This window comes from Panthera onca, chromosome D1 (assembly GCF_046562875.1).
Source record: "Panthera onca isolate mPanOnc1 chromosome D1, mPanOnc1 haplotype 2, whole genome shotgun sequence".
Lineage (NCBI taxonomy): Eukaryota > Metazoa > Chordata > Mammalia > Carnivora > Felidae > Panthera > Panthera onca.
The window spans coordinates 5,517,884-5,540,520 of NC_138348.1; the positions used below are offsets into that span (position 1 = coordinate 5,517,884).

Consider the following 22,637-nt stretch of genomic DNA (forward strand, 5'->3'; position numbering starts at 1 on the left):
ACGCGGAGTTTGAATTCACAAACTGCGAGATTACCACCTGAGCCAAAGTCGGACACTTAACCAACTGAACCACCCAGGCTCCCCTATTAATTTTTTTTTATTTAAAAAAAATTTGTAATATATTTTTTTAACGTTTATTATTGAGAGGCAGAGAGAGACAGAGCATGAGCATGGGAGAGGCAGGGAGAGAGGGAGACACAGAATCCCAAGCAGGCTCCGAGCTGTCAGCACAGAGCCTGACGTGGGGCTTGAACTCACAAACCGCAAGATCATGACCTGAGCCGAAGTCGGACACCTAACCGACTGAGCCACCCAGGCGCCCCCATTTTTTTTTAAATCACAGAAGCTATATCACTGTACCAAGCATCAAACAAATGGCTGTACTTTAAGATTTGAAACACAAAAATTGGTATGAAAAACCAGAACCTTCTAACTCTGTAATAACTGGACTCAGCTCCCTTTGCCACAATTCTGCTTAATAGCAGCAAAATCCCTAACAGTGCCAACTTAGCACTGGACACTATACATTTACATTTAAATTTTGTGGTCTTTGAGAAGGTTTTTCTTACATTTTGACCTTGGCTAAAGGCAGGAAATTCATTGCACTTTGAAACCCAGTGCACCTGGGATAGGGAAACTAAAGGGACCCCATGAAAACCTGCTTTTTTCCCCCTCCTTTTCCCGTTTCTGTTCTTGCTAGGACCTACCCTCCCTCCTCACACATGCTTTAGAGAACAGATAACATACCTCTTCCTTGTAGAGGTCAAGGGTTTAATGATTTCTTTGGATTCTTCCAGCACAACAGATAGCATCTAAGGAGTAACTGGGCGGGGTGGTCATTAACATTTTCCAAGACCACTGACTCCCAGAGACCCCCTAGCTCCAGGACCTAAGTGACCTATGAAGGACACCTAAACACCTGTCTGTGTTCTTGGATGCCTGAGAAGACTCGTGCACCAGACCGCTGTCCTCAGTAAAACCCCCAGGCCCCAAACGAAGAGGAGACTCACTCTTATTTCCTTTCCGAGGGTCCCAGACACTATGCTTCTATCTGCACTCTATATCCTCAATAAACTCACTTCTTCTCAGCTTACATTTTGATTTCTATCCTGCGTGAAGCCTCAGGGACCCTCTTGGCTGGTCCTGTGGGACGCCCCCTAAAGGACAGCATATTTATCAGGTGTTTATTTAGGTATTTGCATATGCATACATGCACACAGATTTCTGTGTATACATACATATTTTTGCTGTTAATTTTACTGTTTAGAGGCAGCTTGCCTGGGCTCAAATCCCCACTCTGCTCTTCACTACTTGTGCAAACTTGGGAAAGTTGCTTAATCTCCCTGTGACTCAATTTCCTCATCTGTAACATGGGAATAACAAGGGTAATTGACACATAGAATTGTGAAAATGACATTGAGGGAGAGGCTAGCACACGGTGAACGCTATGCAGTGTTAAATGTGAGTATTGCATTATATGTGCAAAAGGTCAACCTCACGCTTTTGCTCTGTTGCAGAGTATTTTATTTTATGGGAGCATCATAGGCTATCGACGGACCAAGGCTGTTTCTAATTTTGGTTTTTGCTAATAATGCTGCAACAGGTACACCAGGCGCATGTTTTTTTTTTTTTTTTTTTTTTTATTAAATTATAGCCAAATTATCTCCAGAGATTATACCAGTTCATACTCTGGCAGACACTGACTCTTTCCCTGTGCTCTCATTGGTACTGGACACCCCCAGTTTCTCATCAGGTGAGAAGATGGTGATTCATTGTTTTAATCTGTATTCCTCTGGTTATATAAGGCCTCCTCGCGTGAGTACTGACCTGTTTCTTTCCTCTCTGTGAATTTCTCCATTTCCTTCCTTCGCCCGTGTATATGAGTTCCTATGTACCCTGGCTACAAATCTCCTCGTTTTGGACATTTACATATTTCCTCCCATGCTGTCTCATCTTTTTTATCTTTTGATACTTGTTAACATAAAACAGTTTTAGGCTTACAGAGAATTTGTGAAGGTCGAACAGAGTTGCCATGGACTCCACACCCAGGTTTCTCTATTAACATCTTAGTGTTAATTAGCATGGTACAATTGTCACAATTAATTAACCAATATTTACACATTATTATTAACTAGAGTGCAAACTTTTTCAGATACCCTTAGTTTCTTTTCTTTAAAAAATTTATTTTAACGTTTATTTATTTTTGAGCGACACAGCTCAGGTGAGGGAGGGGCAGAGAGAGAGGGAGACACAGAATCCGAAGCAGGCTCCAAGCTGTCAGCACAGAGCCCGATGTGGGGCTCCAACTCAAGAACCGTGAGATCATGACCTGAGCCGGACGCTTAACCGACTGAGCCACCCAGGTGCCCCCTGCAAAAATGTTTAGTTTTAAAAGAGAGTGACATGGGGCACCTGGGTGGCTCACTCGGTTGAGTGTCCGACTTCAGCTCAGGTCATGATCTCGCAGCTCGTGAGTTCGAGCCCCGCGTCGGGCTCTGGTGCTGACAGCTCGGAGCCTGGAGCCTGCTTCGGATTCTGTGTCTCCCTCTTTCTCTGTCCCAACCCACTCGCATTCTGTGTCTGTCTCTCTCAAAAATAAATAAACATTAAAAAAAGTTTTTTAAAAGAGAGTGACAGACTGTGAACGGGAGAGGGGCAGAGAGAGAGGGAGACACAGAATCCGAAGCAGGCTCTAGGCTCTGAGATGTTCAGCACAGAGCCTGACGCGGGGCTCGAACCCACAAACTGTGAGATCATGACCTGAGCTGAAGTCGGACACTCAACCGACTGAGCTACCCAGGCGCCCCAACTGTGACAGTTTCTAAGACTTTCTGTGTGTGTGTGTGTGTGTGTATGTGTGTGTGTGTGTTTAAATGACCCTGGCAGCTTTGAGGAGGACTGGTCAGTATTTTGTAGAATGTCTCTCGATTAGGATACGTCCATTTCCTCATGACTAGATAGGGTCTGTAGGCTTTTGAGGGGAAGGCCACAGAAATAAAGTACCATTTTCGTCACATCCCCTATCATTGTTGATGTGGACTCGCTTGGGGTATACTTGGCAGGCTTTCCACCGTCAAGTTACTCCTTTATTCCTCTGTTTCTTGTGTGTTAATTATATGGTGTCTTCTTACATGGAAGGTTTATGTGTTCAATCTCTTTTGAGCTGGAAGGACCTTCATCAAGGAACAGCATCAGTGGCACCCGCGGCTTTGATGTGCCGCGTGCTCCTGGAGCCTCTAACCCCACGTACCAACTTCCGCACGTGCCTCACCCCCCTCTGAGGACAACCCATAACGTTGGTCCCCTTATCGTTTCCATTTCACAGAGGGAAAGTGGAATCTTCCTGCCACTAAGCCACACCAGAGCCAGCGAGTGGCAAAGTCAGGATTCGTGCCTGGGTGAGTCTGACACTGGGCACAACTGCTTAAGTGTAGAAACCAAGGTGCGGAGGGAGGGTGCTTATCCGAGTCCCTCCAGCCAGTTGGTGGCTTTGCCCAGGCCCTTCTTCCACGGCCAGGCCACCTCTGATCCCAATGAGTCAGCAGCGATGGCTCAGCCACTGGGCCTGCCCTGCCCTGCCCTGCCCTCAGCCCCACCCCAAGCTGCCCACTCCTGACCCGCCTCCAGTTCATGTCCTTTGGCGGCCATGGCTTTTAGCACCCCCAGGGGAAGAGACCCAGACTGCCCAGCAAATAAACACCGCCCACAGATTTCCAAATATACGGAGGTAAGTGTTCCCGCCCACCTCAGCTGGGCCTGGCTGGAACTCCAAGCATCCCGCCTGGCCTCTGCGCCTCCTGGGGTCGGGTTCTGGGTCTCGAGTCCTCCTAAGAGCAGCCCGTGTCCTCTGCTGTGCGGAAACCTGCACCTGGGGGCGCCTTCAGCATCATCAACAACGGTAACGGCAGTTTTAGCTCACGGACATGTCGGCTTCCATGCACTGTCGGCTGGTCACGTTTTGCAAAACGATTGTGCCCAAAGTCTTCAAACTCATCTTGATACCAGTGTCTTTGTCATCAGACAGAGCCCTTTGTGGGTCCTCTGCCAGGCCTGTTGCTGTCGCCCGTACCCCCCAGCCTCACGCCCTGGGGGGTGAATCGGGCTGCAGAGCTGTGCACGGATGTGAACTGCCTCCACAGAGTCACCGCTTACAGAGAGGATTGCTTCTCCAAAGCTCTCGATTGTGCAGAATTTTGAATATAAAATTAGGCAGTCTCCACCCCCCACCCCCCACCCCCAGCTTCAGCTCAGGGCTGATTCGGCTTCATCTACATTCCCATCCATATCCCTCACCTTTAAAATTTTTTAAATATCCATTTATTTTTGAGAGAGAGAGAGAGAGAGAGAGAGAGAGACAGAGCATGAGTGGGGGAGGGGCAGAGAGAGCGGGAGACACAGACTCTGAAACAGGCTCCAGCCTCTGAGCTGTCGGCACAGAGCCCGACACGGGGCTAGAACCCACGAACCGTGAGTTTGTGACCTGAGCCAAAGTCGGACGCTTAACGGACTGAGCCACCCAGGAGCCCCCATATCCCTCACCTTTGAAGCAAATCCCAGATAGTGCATCATTTCATCCACAATAGGCAAGAATAATCTAAAGGCTGAGGTGAGGAGTTTTCCATTAATATAATTGTAATATAATTTCCACCCCCCCCCCCAAAAAAAAAGGAACAGTTCACATCAAATATCTGGTCAACATTCAAAGTTCCAGATACTTCATAAAGAATTTCCTTTTCAGGTCATGATCTCACAGTTTGTGGGTTCGGGCCCCGCACTGGTCTCTGTGCTGACAGCACAGATCGTGCTTTGAATTCTCTCTCTCCCTCTCTATCCGTTCCTCCCCCGCTCGTGTGCGCACTCTCTCTCTAAATAAATAAATAAACTTTAAAAAAAAAAAAAGAACTTCCTTTTCATTTATTTTTTTTAAGATTTTATTTTTAAGTAATCTCTACAGCCAGTGTGGGGCTCAAACTCACAACCTTGAGACTGAGAGTCACATGTTCCACCGACAGAGCCAGCCAGGCGCCCCAAGAATGTCCTTCTAAAAACATTAGTTTGAGGGGCGCCTGGATAGCTCAGTTGCTTAGGTGTCCGACTCCTTTTTTCCTTTTTTCTGGTGTCCAACACTTGACTTCAACTCAGGTTATGATCTCACGGTTTGTGAGTTCGATCCCGGCACAGACAATGTGGAGCCTGCTTGGAATTCTCTGTCTCCCTTTCTCTCTGCCCCTCCCTCGCGCTCTCTCTCAAAATAAGTAAACATTTTTAAAAATTGAAAACATAGTTTGAATTAGTATCTAAATAGTACACTGTGATTGGTTACTGTTTTAGATTTCTTTTACTCTAGAGTTCCTTTCCATCTCTTTTTGCCTTTGCCACTTGTTTGTTGAAAAAAAGGTTGGCTGTCTGACCTGTAGGGATCACCATAGCCTGGATTTCGCTGATTGCAGCCCTGTGGTGTCATGTAACATGTTTCTCTGTCCCCAGGGGATCGTACTGGGAGTTGGATCTAGAAGTTTCATAAGATGCAGGCTCGACCTTTTTTTTTTTTTTTGGCAAGATTGTTTCATACGTGGTACCATTTCTTCTATCAGGAGGCATATATTGTCCTCTTGCCATGTTATATTGTGTTATTTTAAAAAATTCCCATTTTGAAAAAAACCTCAAATCTATGGAATGCTGCAAGGATAGTACACTTTTACCCCGATTTACCAATCTTTGCCACATTGATTTTATCATTCACATTTACACACACACACACACACACACACACACACACACACCTGGATAGACATTCTTTGAGAATGGTCTGTAAGCATTAAACCCCTTCACCTTTAAATGCTTCCACATGTGTCTCCTAAGAGCTCTCTTTTATAACTATCTGAAATAAAAACAGTTTCTCTATATTCACAACATTTCTGACACCAAATGTGTGTATTTTCCCTCACATTAAACAATTCTCTGGGGCACGTGGGTGGCTCAGTCAGTTAAGTGTCCGACTTTGACTCAGGTCGTGATCTCATGGCTTGAGTTCGAGCCCCGTGTTGGGCTCTGTGCTGACAGCTCAGAGCCAGGAGCCTGCTTCAGATTCTGTATCTCTCTCTCTCTCTGCCCCTCCCCACTCATGTTCTGTTTCTCTCTCGCTCGCTCGCTCGCTCACTCTCAAAAAAATAAACATTAAAAAACCTCACAAGTCTCCAACTCTTTAGGCACCAACCTGGTGCCCTACAATTCAGTTCTCAGACTAACCATTCAGATTCAGCACAGATCCCACAGATGAAGGGTTCTGTCCCATGAGATTGTCCCCATGTTAGAAGCCAGTGATAATTCATAGGTAGTCACCTGCTTCTGACTGACCAGCTATAAATCAGGGATTCCCAGGCCTCTTTCTCAAGTTCAATAATTTGCTAGAAAGGCTTATAGAACTCAGAGAAACACTACGTTTCCCCAAGTTCATTATAGAGGATATAATAAAAGATACAGGGGGCACCTGGGTGGCTCAGTCAGTTAAGCGTCTGACTTTGGCTCAGGTCATGATCTCATGATTTGTGGGTTCGAGCCCCGTGTCGGGCTCTGTGCCGACAGCTCAGAACCTGGAGCCTGTTTCAGATTCTGTGTCTCCTTCTCTCGCTGCCCTTTCCCCCCCTTTCAAAAAGAAAATAAACATTAAAAAAAATTAAAAAGAGTCTGACTCAACCAACTGAGACACATAGGAGCCCTTATCCTGCCCATTTTAACCAATAGCCTGGGGATGAGAACTCAGGCTTGCTCAAATCTGGGTTCAGTTTCTGACTCTGTCATTTATATGGGGACAATAAAACCATTAAAAAAAAGATACAGGTGAGTAGCCAAATGGAAGAGAAGCATGGGGCAAAGTATGTGGAAGGGATATGCAGCCTCCATGCCCTCTCGGGGAGTGCCACCCTTCCCAGGACCTTGATGTGCTCCCCAACCAGGAATTTCCCCAAATCCCATTGTTTAGATTTTTTTTAAGTTTATTTATTTATTTTGAGAGAGAGAGAGAGAGAGAGAGAGAGCATGCAAGCAGGGGAAAAGCAGAGAGAGAATGTCAAGCAGTTTCTTCGCTGCCAGAGTAGAGCCCGACGTAGGGCTTGATCTCACGAACCAAGGGATCACCATCAAGCCGAAGTCAAGAGTCAGACGCTTGGCCGACGGAGCCACCCAGGCGCCCCTCTTTGTTTAGAACCTGTTTATGGAGGTTCCATTACATAGGATGATTGGTTAAATCATTGCCCATTGGTGATTGAACTCAATCTCCAGCCCCTCTCCCCTCCCCGGAGGACTGGAGGTTGGACTGAAAATTCCAACCCTCTAATCACATGGCTGCCTCCTCCAGCAACCAGCCCTGCCCCCACCCTCCAAAGGTCTCCTCATTGGCACAGACTTGAGGTGTGGTTGAAAGGGGCTTATTATGAATAGCAAAAGATGATCTTCCACCCATCCAGAGAAGTAGGATCCAGAGAAGACCCCTCATAAGGACCCTGAGACTGGGTAGAGTGGTGGGTTCCCCTTCCTCCACATCCTTGCCAACACTTGTTATTTCTTTGTGCTGGTAGCCACTCTAACAGGTGTGGGGTGACAGCTGATATCTTCTCGTGGTTTTGACTTGCATTTCCCTGATGACGACTGACGTCCAGCAGCTTTTCTTACACCTTGGCCATCTGTGTGTCTTCTTCGGGAAAATGTCAATTCGGATCCTCTGCCCATTTTTTAATCAGATTGTGTTTGCTATTAAGTTGCATGAGGTCTTTGTGCATTTTGGATATTAACCCCTTATCAGAGATATGATTTGCCTGTGTTTTCTCCCATTCCATTTTCATTTTATTAACGGTTACCTTTGGTGCGCAGAGACTTTTTAGTTGATATAGTCCCATTTGTTTCATTTTACTTTTGTTTCCTTTACCTTTGGGTGTCAAATCCAAAATATCATCACTAAGGCCATCAACAACTATTAATTGAGCACCCGCTATGCATAAGGTATTGGGGATACAGCAGGAAATGAAACATATCATGCTCCTGACTTGTAAAGTTGGCATTCTGGTGGCAGAGAGAATATGAATAAAAAAAAATATGTTGGCCAGAAGAAGTGGGTAAGGTGCCAAGAGGAAGGATGGGGTGAGGAGAGCTGTTTTAGATGGACAAGTCAGGGGAGTCCTCTGAGATGTGGCAGTTAATAAGCAGAGATTGCAGGAAAGCATTGCAGGTATCGCAAACAGTAAGTGCAAAGGCCCTGAGGTGGGAGGGTATGTCAATATGTTTAAGGAACAACAAGAAGGTCGGTGTGATTGGAGCTGACAGAGAATGGGGGAAAGGCCTCCTGATGCAAATTGGAAAGGTAGCCAGATGGTTTGGATAGTGTAAGTCATGGGATTTGCTGTGCATGAGCAGAGAAGCCATTCCTGAGCTTTGAGGAGAGGAATGACTGGCTCTGACTTTAGCTTTAGAGGCATAATCTTGGACGCATGTGGAAAGTAGACCACGGGGGGCGAAGCTGGAAGTGGCCCACCAGATAGGAAACCACGTGGTCCTAGTGAGGAAACCACAAGGAGATGGTGGCTAAGCCCAAGGCTGTGGTACTGAAAGAGAGGGCAGGGGCTCAGAGTTTGGATGAATTTTGAAGGTGAGGCCGGCAAGATTAGCTGGGGGAAGGGGCGCCTGGGTGGCTCAGTTGGTTAAGCGTCTGACTCTTGATTTTGGCTCAGGTCATGAACTCAAGGTTCGTGGGATGGAGCCCTGTGTGGGGCTCTGTACTTGGCGCAGAGACTGCTTGGGATTCTCTCTCTCTCTCTCTCTCTCTCTCTCTCTCTCTGTGAAAATAAATAAAGAACCATTAAAAATAAAAGCTGGTGGAGGTGGGATATGGAGAGTGGGGGACGAGCCACTGACTATAATGGTTAATTTCATGCGTAATTTGACCCAGCCATGGGAGGCCCAGGCATTTGATTAAACATTATTCAGCGTGTGTCTGTGAGGATGTTTCTGGACGAGAGAAACATTTGAGCTGGTAGACTGAGTAAAGCAGATTGCTCTCTCCAATGTGGGTGGGCCTTGTCCAATCAGGTGAAGGCATGAAAAGAACAAAAGGGTCCAGACTTGGACTGAAATGGACACCATCAGCTCTGCTGAGTCTCCAGTTTGCCAACTGCAGATGTAGCCTCTGTAATGAACCAATTTTTATAATAAATCTCTGTATGTATATATGTCACATACTGGTTCTGTTTCTCTAGAGGATCCTGACTTATATGCTGACCATTGAGCTTTCTGGTCCTGCCTATGGAATGCTTCGAAAGCTTGGAGTTGGCAGCCTGGACCAGATGACGGGAAAGACAGTTTGGGTCCATGGTGGGGCAACTTACAAGTCTGGCCAGGAGGAGTGTCCTCTCCCAGGGACCCCACTGGCTGCAGGGAGCCCACCGGGCAGCCTCCAGCTCACTTAACCTCCCCATAGAACATTTACACCGGTTCCCAGGGCCCTTCTGCCACGGGAAGGTGAAGTGGTGGCCATAGGGAACAGCTTTGGACTCTAGCCTTCTAACTGCCCCTGGTCTGTGGACATTTCACGTAAGCACGCTGTCTAGCCACTGTGTATGGTGTCTGTGTGTGTTCCGGAAGGCGGCAACTGGGCGAGCAAAGGTGGAGAGGTGGGTCGCTTGGCTCCAGGGCGGAGGTGACGGCAGAAGAAGGGGGTGGACGTGGAAAGATTGGGAGGGTGTCCAGAGCCAGGGGCAGAGGCAGGGGCCCAGCCCGTGGCCAGGCTCCTTGGCAGCCAGCCGTTCCTAGCAACACACCCACAACCCTGGCGGGATTGAAGCCTGCCCTGGGAAGGGGAGGGCCAGGCACCTGCCCTCTGGGAGCTCCTGCTGGCTGGGGAGGCGGGGCCCGCAGAGGAAAGGAGACGGAAGGCGGAGCTGTGCCAGGGCACACAGAGGGGAGGGGCTGGGCCTGACAGTGAGGTAGGCTGTGCCACATCCCCGTGCCCTTGCACGTTGCTCTTCCTTCTGCCTGGCGCGCCCTTCCCAACCCTGCCGCCGCGGGGTAGCACGCCCCCCTGCTATCCACTCCTCCGGAAGCCCTTCCCGCTGCCCGCCCTCCAAGGGCTAACCTGGCCCTTCTCTGGGCACCTCTGCTCCCCGAGCCAGCTCCCGCGGTGCTGGCTCACCCGCGTGGCTGTCACCAGGCGCTGCGCTTATCCCGTTGGCCCGAGCAGCGCTCCGAACTGACTGGTTGTGTCTGGAGCTCAGAGGAGGGAGACCCAGCCTCATGGGGGTGAGGCCGCACAGGTCAGGGACAACCACAGCAGGGGGGGGCGGTGAGGGGGGCGGTGAGGAGAGGCCTTCCTCCCACACCCGTTCCTGCATTGGCACTGGAGGAGAGACCGCTCCTGGGAGGCCCCGGGGCAGCTGTCTGGTCTGTGGCTGGGCCCGCTTCCCTGGATCCCAATGCCCACGGCCCTGCCAGGGCCCAGACAGGCCAAGGTGAGCTGAGGACACACTGGGTCTGAGCCTGAGGCGTCCCGAGGTTTTCGTTGAGCGGGCGGTCCGATGCTATCATCGGTGCCCCCTTTCTCAGAGGAGGCCGCTGAGGCTCAGGGAAGGGACCCACCCCGGGTCACGCCAGGTGAACGTCCTAGAACTAAGGACCGATGGCTCTATGTGTTTTGCCTGAGTTGACTCGGGTAACACAACAACCCTGTGAGGAGGCGCTGGTTTTGTTTTTATTGAACAGATGAGGAAACAAAGGCACAGAGAGGGGTTGGCGCCTTGCCTCAGTTTACCCAGCTAGTGTAAGTGGTGCAGCCAGCGTTCTAACTCGGGCGTTCGGCTACGGAGCTTGAAGTCCTTTGCTGTCCTGATGCTGAGGGTGGTGAGGAAGGGGCGGCGATACCGTTCCTTCTCAGGACACGGCGCGCCACAACTTGCAAAGCTTCGCCACGCCCGGCACTTGACGTGCCCTTCAGCCCCGGGAGACACAGAGATCAAGATCTCCATTTGGGGAGCCTGGTGGCTCAGCTGGTTGAGCGTCCGACTCCGGATTTCGGCTCAGGTCAGGCATGATCTCACAGGTTCGTGGAATCGAGCCCTGCGTCGGGCTCCACGCTGACAGCCAGAGCCTGCTTGGGATTCTCTCTCTCCCCGTCTCTGCGGCCCTCCCCCGCCCACTCTCCCTCTCTCTCTCAAAAAAGAAAAAAAAAGAATTTTCTATTTGACAGAGGAGGGTAATAATTTGCCCAAAATATTCAACGAGTTAGTTGCAGGCCAGGGGCTTGGGCCCCAGGTTTGACACTCACGCTTGGGCCCACCCTGGCCCCTCTGACTGGCTGGACGCTTTAAGTTTGGTGGCCCCCCAGTCCCTGAGGAAAAGGGGTTTAGGCACCCGGGATGGGCGGAGAGTTCCGGCATGCTGTAAGGCCTGTCTCCTCATCTGTAAAATCAACGGCCTGGATCCGTTGGGCTCTGAGCTCCCTTCCAGCTGAATTTGCTGCCCTTGCTCTGAGAGGTGCTTGGGGAGGCAGTGTTCCCTGCTTGCCTCGTCGCCTTCCCCACTCCTGCAACCGAGTGGCCCCATTTCTCCTGCGGGATAGTCTCTTTCACCTGCTCACAGCTTCGTCCCACCCGGCATGGCCGGAGGCTGCAGGAAGCTGAGGAAGATGTGCAACCAAGCCCAGAGGGGCACACTGGTCCAGGAACCAGGGCCTCCTGCTTGACCTGCCTCACCACCTTGCCCCGTGAGCTCCTACTCCACGGTGCATTGAAACAGAGCAGCTGGTCGCTGTCTGTCTGTCTGTCTTCCTCTCAAGCAGGACCGTGAGCCCCTTGAGGGCAAAAGTCAGATGGAAAGATCAGGGCTTGAGAAACAGTGCTCTGCAGTTCTGGGAACGCGTGCAGAGGGGCAGGGTATTAGGGGAGGGGGGCCGAAGGGTATTAGGCAGGGAGGGGGGCTGAAGGGTCCCAGAACCCTCTGGCTCCTGGCTCTGAGACCCCACGGCATGGGAGAGGCCTGGCAGGCTCTGCCCTTGTGGGCAGCAGAAACGGAACACAGCAGCACGAAATCTCTCTGCGTTTTGTCTCTGGGTGACCTTGGGGCCTATGCTGGCCCGAGGGTGGAGCCCTTAGAGAGCTTAGGGCTTTTGCACTGGCAGGGTCATCTCTCCAGACAGGTCACCCTTCCGCCCATATCTGAGAGGCCTCCAAGGGGAGCCACCCTCCCCCACTCACAGCCACGAGGTCGGCAACATCCTCCAAGGCCTGCTGGTTTGCTGACTCAGGAGTTGCCCCCCACCCTGCCCCCGGAAACAGCCTTACACCTGCCCTTTCTCATCTTGTTTGAACCGAAGCCCCCACTGTGGCTCTGACCCAGCTCAGGGTGGTGCCCATTCCTCCTCCCGTCACCTTACCCCACCCCAAAAGCCGATAAGGCAAGCTTATTATCCTTTCTCCTTGATGGATGAGGAAACTGAGGCCCCAGGGGCATAAGTGTGTGGGTGGCAGTCACAGAGCCTGGCCTGAGGCTCAGTGGTTTCCCCAGTGGCCCGCCCACCCCACGAGAGCGAAGGCTTCATGAGCAGACAAAACCAGGTCAGGTAGGGCCTGAAGAGGGCGCATCTAGGGAGGTCGGGAGGTGGGGTGGGGGACCGTGGGCAACAAATATGTCCAGAGCCTGAGCCAGGGACATCCGTCCTGTCGTAGACCATTCAGATGGTTTGCACTCCCAGATGCACCGTGTTCTCTCTGGGCTTTCCAGGCCGCTCCCTCCACCGGAAACACGTATTCCCTCCCTTGGCCTGGTTAACTCCTGCTCTCCCCCAGGTCCTGGCTGCAATACATTCAGTAATTCGACAACTGTTTCCTGAGCACCTACAGGAAGGCAGACACTGTCCAAGGTGGGCTGTTTACAGTGAGCAAAAAGAGAATTGTCCTGCCTTCTCGGAGTTTCCAGTCCCCGAGGTCCCACACACTGTTGATATGAAATCGTCAGTCTAGGCTTGAGGCTAACGAGCGGCCCCCGAATCAGAGGCGTAACACAACGAAGGCCTATTTTGCAGTCATATCACAGTCCAAACGGGTGACAGGGGACTCTGCCTCAGTGTCACTGCCATCTCCTAGCCTTGAAGCCCCCTTGGGCCCTCTGCACTGGGCAGGCCTGTGAGCAAAGAGGGAAGCATCGAGGGTTGGGCAGGGATATTTAATGGCTCTGTCTGGAGGGCCACGAATGCCAGCTCCACTCATATTCTACTGGCAAGAGCTTGGCCACACGGCCACACCTGACTGCCTGACTGCAAGGAAGGCTGGGAAATGTCGCCCCGCTGGCACATCTGGGTTTTTATAGACCTGACCAGTCTCTGCCAGGTAGAATCACACAAACACACCGTATTAGTTTCCCGGCGCTCCTGTAGAATTCCCCAAACTCTGTGGCTTAAGGCAATAGGAATTTATTGTCTCACGGTGCTAGAGGCCAAAGTCTGAGATCGAGGTGCTAAAGGTTCCAGGGGAGGATCCTTCCTGCTTCTACTGGTGGCTCCTGGTGGCTGTGGGCGATCCTAGGCTTCCGGGGCTTGTGGTCATTTCACTCTGCTCTCTTCCTCCACCTTCACGTGGCCTTGGCCTCTATGTCCTTACATTGTATGTGTCTCTCTAAGGAAACTTCTTGCTGGATTTAGGCCCTTCCCACCCCAATAATCCAAGATGGTCTCCTCATCCCAACATCCTTAATTTAATTATGTCTACAAAGACTCTTCTCCATACCCAGCAAAATTCACAGATTCTCGGGATGGGACTATGGACATATCTGCTTAGGGGCCACTTTAGGGGCAAGATCACCTGGACTCCTTTACATGGTACCTGGTTTCCAAGAGGCCACAAACAGAAGATGCAAGGCCTCTTAAGACCCGAGCTCAGAAGTCCCAGAGCATTGTTTCCATTGCATTCTATTGGTCTGAGCAGGTCACAGGGCCCACGCAGATTCAAGGGGAGGGAAAATAGAATATCTCTCCCGATGGGAGGTGTGGCAAAGACACGATGAAAGCAGGCGTGCACCATGGGATGAAGGCTTGCGGCCATCTTTGGAAACAATCTATCAGCGTATATGAAGGCCTTTGGTGAAGGCCTCAGCCATGGGTCCCGGAACTGTGCTCCCTGATGATGGGGTTGCTGATGGGGCTGAGGTAGAACCATTCTGCCTGAGTGGGAGGCCCCAGACCCGTGTGAGCGGCAGGCCTAGCCCAGCCATCAGCTCGCTGGGGGACCTTGGGTCAGTGCCTCATTCACTCAACGACAGGTTACTGAGTACTCAGCATGGGCCAGGCCCTGAGCCAGGCACTGGGGTCCTAGTGGTGAGCAGGCCAGCTCCCCGTGGAACTGTCTGTCTTGTGGATGACAGAAGCTCGTAACTAGACAAACTGGTCACAGAGCATGACAAGTAAGAGAACAGCAAGGAGTTGGGCTAGAAAATCCTTGGAACACAGAGGCCAGGGTGAGACTCACGGGCTCACGGGCAGAGACTTGCGGAGGGCGATGAGGACACCTCCCCATTCCGGGCCTCAGTTTCTTCCTCTTGCCATCCAGAGGGTTTGCCAGGGCTATGGACTCAAACCATGTTTCCTGGAGTCCTGGGGTTCCCCAGAGGCACTCAAGGGGCTACTGCACAAGACGGTGGAGTGGCAGGCATCTAAAGTTTGTGACTAATTGGTCTGGAAGCTTCTGGTCAGCTCTCAGAGTTCAGGTTCCAAGCCAGGCACCCTAGTCTCTGATCCCAGTGGCCGTCCGGGACAAGAATTCCCTAGGACCCCTCTTATTCCTCAAAGGCCATGCCAGGATTCTGGGCTCTGGGGAGACAGGGAACCTCCCCTATGTCCGGCTGGACCCTCAGGTCTCCCCACCATCCCAGAACAGACCTTGCGCTGGGATGCTTGCAGCTGACCCCTCACCTTTGACCTTGGGTCCGCTTGAGCCAGGAGAGCCTCAGGGACCCCACCGAAGGGTCAGTGTCTCTCAAAGAGCCCAGGCTCTTTGGGGTCAGACCCTCCCTTCTGTGTGGCCTTGGATGAGTCCTTGCTCTTTCCGGGACTCAGAGTGAGCCCTGCCTCGTGAGGGTGAACGCAAAAAGCAAAGCAGCCCCCCGAAGCTGGCTGGAGGTCAGCACAGGGGTAGGTGACAATTCCTCTGGGGAGTGAGGTCAAGAGAAGTGGCAGGAAAGACCCAGCCTCCTGGGGACCTATGGGGGACCTGCCCCTGGCGCCCTTGCTCCACCATCCGGCCAAATTCTGAGCCAAGCTTCCCGCGAGGGCTGGGAGAGGCCTGGAGGTGAATTAATGACTAGGCAAATTGTACACTTCAGCGCAGAAACCTTTATTCCTGTGTTCAGCCCCAAGGTTGGGAAGTGGGTGGGGGTGGGGCCATGGGTGCCAAAGACCATAATTTCTTCCCTGCTCTGGGCCTCGGTTTCTACCTCTGTCACACGGGGAGGGAAGGCTTCCCCCCGCCCCTTCCTTCATCGGGATACTATGAAGATACAAGTGATTATATACAGGCCTGGGCCTTTCAGCTGTAGAGCTCCGGTACCGGGGATTGCCCTGACTTAGTCCTTGCCCTTGGGGGGGCTCATTGTCAAGGAGGGAGGCCCATGCCTCGCCCACCACTAGCCGGGCCTGGCGGGAGGGGCGTGAGCAGCTGATGTGCAGAGCCTCTCAGCCGTGGGGCTGGCTTCACTGAGCTCTGTCCTGGAAGCTCACGACTGGTCTTGTGTGGGGCCGGGGGTGTCGACACCCCTATTTCTAGGCAGGTTTCTAAGGTCCTCGTACATGTCACTGTCCCAGGGTGCCTCCATGCCCAGATGGCAGAACCCATCAGGAAGCAGAGCTGAGCCCCCTTTTGGGGTCTTTACTGCAAGCCAGCCTTGGAGTGGAGGGCCAGGGCGAGGGGCAATCACAGGACCCTTGGGTAAGCTGGTGGCAGAGGCCTCGGTGCACCACGTGAGGAAGGCAGGAGCAACCTACACAGAGGAGTCCAGAGGGCCACGAAGAGGTAGGTCAGCAGACACGGCCGTCTCATCCAGATGCAGCAGGGGCCGACGCCGCTTCCAGCGTCCTCAGCTGGTGGTGCTCAGAGGGGGCTCTGGGGAGGCTGGCCGGCTCAAGGTCACACCAGGGAAGCCGGAGACAAAGCTCTCCCACCTTCTCTTTACCTGCTAAAAGACCGAGGATAGGCAAGATCAGGGTCCTGGTGCCACCGCCCCGTGGTGGGCTTCAGGTGCTGTTCCACCTACAGCCACGAGGTGGTGGTAGACCCCAGAGACAGGACCACTGCTCGTCGGAGACCTTTTTCTCCAAAAGAAAGGGGGCAGGGGCCAGGAGCCAAAAGGTCCCACCAAGGGGGTCAGGATGCCCCCTTTCCGGGGCATAGAACACAAGATGTAACCCTGGGGAAGTTTTACTAGCTGATCTCTTTGCCTCCAGCAAAATCCACCCATCCAACACATTGCCAGATTAATTATTTGAGAACAGCTCTGCTCTAAAACCTTCCGTGACTCCCCAGTGTCGAAGGGATAAATCCCAAGAGTCTTTAAGGCCCTCTGAAATATGGTGCCTGGATGCCTCTCTCTCCAGCCCCGTCTCCAGACAACTCTGTTGTCTTCTTGGTCCTTGGCCCCATATGTTCCTACCTCTGAGCCTTTGCTGCCCTGGGTCCCTCTCAGTGGAGTCCTTACCCTCCCCCTTTGGCGCCCCTCCATCCGTCAGCCCTCAGCCAAACCTGCTGATACTGCTTCAGCCACCGCCGGCGCTCTCCTTGCTGGGCTTGAATCAGCTGCTCCGTATCTTCCAGGCACCCTGGCAGCCACTCCTGACCGGGCGTGTCCAGCCTTTCTGGGCCTCCGTTTGAGGGCCTGGACTTCTCCTGGCCCTGTCTGAGGCTCAGCGCCCGGCGCAGCCGGCTCTCCAAAGGCTTCCCCCAGGGCTCCTGGAGCTTGCCATAGGAGGGTCGTGGTCCTCGCAAGGACTGACTGCGTGGCCCTATCCCCATGGTTCCTGAGGCTGCAAGTGCAGGACTGCTCCAGCCCCTGGGCAAGCCACTGGCCCCTGAGGTGGCTCAGAGTCTCCACCCATCTGATGGGAACTCACTTGGGGGCAAAGGTTGGTGCTGCTGAGGTGGCCATCATAAACCAAAGGGCAGGCCACAGGGGACAAGCATCCCTGAGTCACCATCACCACTGCCTCTCTACCTTCTAGGGCAAGGAGTATAGGTGTCTTTCTCCTCCTCCTCTTCCAGGCAGGCTTCCCTGACCACCCCACCCCTGTAGAGCTTGGCCTCCCCTGAACTGCAGCCCTAGCTGTCCAAATTCATTCTGTTGGCACTGAGAACAGATGGTGCAACAGCAAAACCGAGATGGGCCTTTAGGCAACAGGACAGCTCCAGGGCGCCTGGGGGGGCTCAGTCGGTTGAGCATCCAACTCTTGGTTTCAGCTCAGGTCATGATCTCGTGATCTGGGGATTCGAGCCCCGCATCGGGCTCCATGCTGACAGTGCAAAGCCTGCTTGGGATTGTCTCTCTTTCTCTCTCTCTCTCTCAAAATAAATAAATAAACATTTTTTTTTTTTTTTTAAAAAGAAAGAAACAGGACAGCTCCACTTTTTGTCCAACATCTCAGCGAGGCTGCAGGGGTGGCCGCTGATCTCAGAGCTTCACAATGTCTCCCAAGGAGAAAGAGAAAGATGCTGAAAAGCCAGCCAAGAAAGACAAAGACCCAGTGAACAAGTCTGGGGGCAAGGCCAAAAAGAAGTGGTCCAAAGGCAAAGTTCAGGACATGCTCAATGACCTGGTCTCGTGTGACAAAGCGACATGTGACAAATTTCGTAAGTTCCCAACTAGAAGCTTAGGACCCCAGCCGTCGTCTCTGAGAGACTGAAGATTCGAGGCCCCCTGGCTGGGGTGGCCTTTCAGGAGCTCCTTAGTGAAGAACTTAGGAAACTAGTTGCAAAGTACAGAGCTCTGGTCATTTACACCAGAAACACCAGGGGCAGAGATGCCCCAGCTGCTGGCGAAGATGCATGGACAGATCCCACTAACTGTACGTTTTGAAAAATAAAAATTTATTAAATTAAAAAAAAAAAGAAAGAAAGAAACAAGACAGCTCCAATCTAGAATAGTCAAATTCACAGAGACAGAATGTAGCATGCTGGGGGGGGGGGGGGGCGGAGCGGGGGCGGGAGGCGGGGCGGGGGAGGATTGGTCAATTATTTCATGGCTATAGAACTTCAGTCCTGCAAGATGAAAAAGTTCTGGAGGGGCACCTGGGTGGCTCAGTTGGTTAAGTGTCTGACTTCAGCTCAGGTCATGATCTCACGGTCTGTGGGTTTGAGCCCGGCATCGGGCTCTGCACTGTCAGCATGGAGCCTGCTTGGGATTCTCTCTCCCCCCCTCTGCGTGTTCTCTCTCTCTCTCTCTCTCTCTCTCTCTCTCTCTCAAAACAAATAACTTAAAAAAAAAAGATGGAAAAATTCTGGAGATTGGTTGAACAACACTGCGGCTATAGGTGACACTACTGAATGATACATAAAAATGGCTAAATGGTAAACATAATGTTTCCGTATATTTTACTGCAGCTGGAAATTATTCGTTAGACTAGATGAATCCCTTCCGCTCTCACTCAGTCCTGTCAACCGCAAAATGGGTGGCTGTGGAAATCCAATGAAATCGTGAACGTATAATAGCAAGACGACCAGCAGAAGCTTTGTTTTTCCGAGAGAAAGAGAAAGGTGCTTGGGCCGGCCCAGCGGACCGTCAGAATCACAGGATTTGAAGGCTGAAAGGGACCTCACACATCTGTTATTCCTTTTTGTATTAACCACTATTCTATGGCTATTCTTCCTCACACTGCATTTCAGCCTCATGATAGTCCTATGAGGTGGGCATTGCTACCCCCATTTCATAGATCAGGAAACAGAGGCTCAGAGGTGAAGCACCTGGCCAGAGAGCATGCCCAGTAAGAGGCAGAGCTGGAACCCATTCCTTGGTTGGCCTGGCTTTAGAACCCAAGCTGCCTTGCTCTGGTATCGGTGGCCAGGCGTCCTCCTGTGTTTGGGTTGCTGCACAGTGCCCCCTGCCCCCCCACGTCTGGGGTCAGGGAAGCACTGGCTGCAACTCTTGGCTCACCCTTGACCTCTCCCCAGGCTTGGCCTTGCTCTCTTTCCTCTCTCTCTCTCTCTCTCTCTCTCTCTCTCTCTCTCTCTCGGGGTTGCTAGGCTTTCCCTGGGTGAAGGGTCTTATAATATCTGCCAGGCTCTCTCCCAGCTACAGGAGATAAGCCAGGGCCAGTGTGAAGAGGAGAATGCAGAGGGGCCCTGATTCTCTGCCCCAGCCTGTCCCAAATTTCGACCTGCACCCAGGCCTCTTTACTCTGACCCTGACCACATTCCTAACGTCCAACCCACAGGCCACCCCTGGCCCTGGTGGAAAGGCAGCCAAGCCATTACGCAACCTTCACTGCCCTCGCCCCAGCACAGTGGGCTCAAACCCTGACTCTCACTGAAGTTTAAGCCTTTAAGCCAGGAAGAGTTTGCTAACTCAGACTTTTGGGATGTGCTGGGGTGAATCACCGGCTCTGGTGTCGAGCATGTAACTGCCTAAAACCCTCCTGCCCAGTGTATAATCTTACAATTTCCCAGATCCATGGAGGACAGGAGAAGAAGTGTGTTCTCTTCCTTCCCTCCCTATTGCCTCCCTGCCTCTGTCAGCTGGGAAGCTCTCACCTTTCCAGACTTCGCTGTGCTCAGTGATGCCTCCACCTGGAAGCCTGCCTGATACCTGCCTTTGGGATAGGGAGGCAGCTCCCTCTCCAGACCACCCGCTAAACGCAGTAGCAGCAATCACACACGTATGCATTCCCCCTGACACCGGCTGTCCCTCGAAGGCTTTTCACCTCTGCGTTCCCGGGACACGACACAGTAAATACTATGTCTTAAATATTGGAGACTCTTCACTGTCTATTGCCGCCTTAAAAAAATCACCCCAAAACTTTGTGGCTTAAAGCAACATTCACGTACGACCTCAAAGTTTCTGTGGGGCAAGAATCCAGGCATGGCTGAGCTGGGGCCTCTGGCTCAAGGTCCCTCACAGGCTCCAATCAGGGGCCTGCAGCCACCTCGAGGTTCAACTGGGGGGAATCTGCTTCCAAGGTCGCTCTGATGGTCATTGGCAGGACTCAGTTCCTTGAAGGTTGTTGGACTGAGAGCCTCAGTTTCTTGCTGGTTGCTGGCTGTTGCCACGTGGGCCTCTCCCAAGGGCAGCTCACACCATGGCAGCTGGCTTCAATCGGAGGCAGTAAGTGAGAGGTCGAGAGACAGTGGGCAGGCAGAAGCAGAAATGACCTTCCATCATTTTTGCCGTGTTCTCTTCTTTCTAGGTGAGTCACCAGGTCCAGCCTGCACTCCAGGGAGGGGTCCCACAGGGGCTTGCGCACGGGGGAGGCGGTATCGCTGGGTGTTATCATGGAGGCTGCTTACCCACCGACCTGGATGCTAAAGCCATGACACTGCCTGAGTTTAGAGCCTGAAACTTCCATGTGACAGCTCTGTGCTTTGAGTAAGTGGCTTAACCTCATGTGCCTCCGAAGTGGGGAAAATACCTTATTTCATCAAACTTAAGGTGGTGTCGATGTAACATTATTTCATACGTCATTAAGCAAGAATACTCTCAGGGAGCCTGGGTGGCTCAGTCAGTTGAGTGTCTGACTTCAGCCCGGGTCATAATGTTGCAGTTTGTGAGTTCAAGCCCCGTGTCAGGCTCTGTGCTGACCGCTCAGAGCCTGGAGTCTGTTTCAGATACTGTGTCTCTCTCTCTCTGTCTCTGCCCCTCCTCCCACTCTGTCTCTCTCTGTCTTGAAAGTAAATAAACTAAAAAAAAAAAAAAAAAAAAAAGATAAGAAAGAATACTCTCTGCCCAGACATTGGAAAATCACCCCATCTCAGAGAACGGGGGGAAATGGTGTGCCGTGAAATTAATGAAACACATGGTATCTATTTCCTAAAGAGGTTCTGAGGCTTAGATATACAGGAAGGCTGCAAACGGGGCAGGCCAGCCAGATACTCCTTTTTTTTTTTTTTTTTTTTTGAGTTTATGTATTTTTGAGAGAGGGACAGAGACAGAGTGCAAGCAGGGGAGGAGCAGAGAGAGAGAGGGAGACACAGAATCCAAAGCAGGCTCCAGGCTCCAAGCTGTGAGCACGGAGCCTGATGCGGGGCTCGAACCCACAAACCGTGAGATCATGACCTGAGCCCAAGTCAGAAGTTTAACTGACTGAGCCACCCAGGCATCCCTGTGCTGCTTAGCCCCGTTTTTCAGATGAAATAACAGAAACTTGGAGAGGTGAAGCAATTTGCCCAGGGACACACAGTCAGTAGTGGGTCTTAAATTCATCCCCACGGAGTCAGGCCAGAAAACAGAGGCCTCAGCAAATGTGCGGCCACCCTTTGCAGGTCGAGCCTGGGTCTTCACGCACCCTGCACGATGATCAGACAGAACTATGAGCCGAATGGTTAATGCCCCTAGAATTTTCCTTAAAAATATGATGCCCACCAGAAGTGAGGTGAAGAGGTAACGTATCTCTTTGTCTGAGCAGCTCTTATAATACAGTACATTTTGGGGAACCTAGTTCCTTTACTTCAGAATAATGGCACCAGGTGTGTCCACTGTTTTCGTTTTCATTTCCCCACAAGAAGTTAGAATGCCAGGCTATCGGGTTCAGTGCTAGACTTTGGCCACGTTACCGCTTGGAGAAATCAAACAAAGGGAATGATAAATTACAATAATGCTATTTATTATTAATGCTCCCACATTCTGATCACACCTGTTCTGTGCCAGGTGGTGCGCTTAGGGCTTCCTCTAGGTAGGGCCAAGGAATCCGGGGCGGATTATTTCCAGGTTACACAGAGTAGGGGCTTGGAGCTGGTAATACAGGTGCCCTTGAAGTTTTTCAAATATGCAGGACCTGATGACTGCTGATGGTAAGCCCATCCCTTCTCCCGTGTGAGCCTATGTCCTCATCTGTAAAATGAGTGGGTCCAGCTGGGGTGTCCCAAACTTCCCTTGTTAAAAACACCTGTTGCTGGTCCCTATCACAAGCCCCCCTCCCCTCCTGTCCCCAGCAAGGACAGGAGAAGCTATCTGTACAATCGTGCCCCAGGTGGTCTATATCTTGTGGGAACTCTTGGAAACATAATTGCTCAAGGCTCTTCTGCCTCTGAGACTGTGATTTTAGGACTCAAATTTCAGATCAAAGCCTTTCCTTTGAAATCTGCATTCCGCACATTCTTGGCTTCTCTTTTTCCCCCAAGGCAGCCTTTGGAGCAAAAATACCACAGCCGGGGAATCAGGGGTCTGGAGATCCAGTCAATCCTGACTCTGACCCTGACTAGCCATCTGATCCAGAGAGGTCATTTCCTTTCTCTGGGTCTCAGTGGGAGGACAAGAAGGGTTATGGCTGTGAGTGGGGTTGAGGAGGATTTTACCCTCCTTTGCCTTAGCCAGGGAGCCGCAGCCTTGGCATGGACCTGAAATACAGGGGCTGTGATTTGCTAGACCATGGCCCACCTTGGCAGGTGGAAGGTCTGTCTTGTAGAGGTCCC

At 51.8% G+C, this 22,637-nt stretch overlaps 1 protein-coding gene and 1 pseudogene across 2 annotated transcripts in view; one reads left to right on the forward strand and one right to left on the reverse strand.

Annotated features, from left to right (window-relative positions):
- LOC132662065 (small ribosomal subunit protein eS25 pseudogene) overlaps window positions 1-22,637 on the forward strand; it is an 82,925-nt pseudogene that overhangs the window by 5,693 nt on the left and 54,595 nt on the right. Inside the window, exons 2-3 of the transcript XR_009602500.2 lie at window positions 3,326-3,727; window positions 17,623-18,082. The product of XR_009602500.2 is annotated as a small ribosomal subunit protein eS25 pseudogene (transcript). The remainder of the gene's footprint in view (window positions 1-3,325; window positions 3,728-17,622; window positions 18,083-22,637) is intronic.
- Window positions 15,355-17,114, reverse strand: CD1H11orf86 (chromosome D1 C11orf86 homolog). The gene is made up of 2 exons (XM_060607365.3): window positions 16,767-17,114; window positions 15,355-16,203 (listed from the first exon to the last, which is right to left on the reverse strand). Exons 1-2 carry the CDS (start codon window positions 17,034-17,036, stop codon window positions 16,105-16,107), a joined length of 369 nt encoding a protein of 122 aa, XP_060463348.1. The 5' UTR covers window positions 17,037-17,114; the 3' UTR covers window positions 15,355-16,104.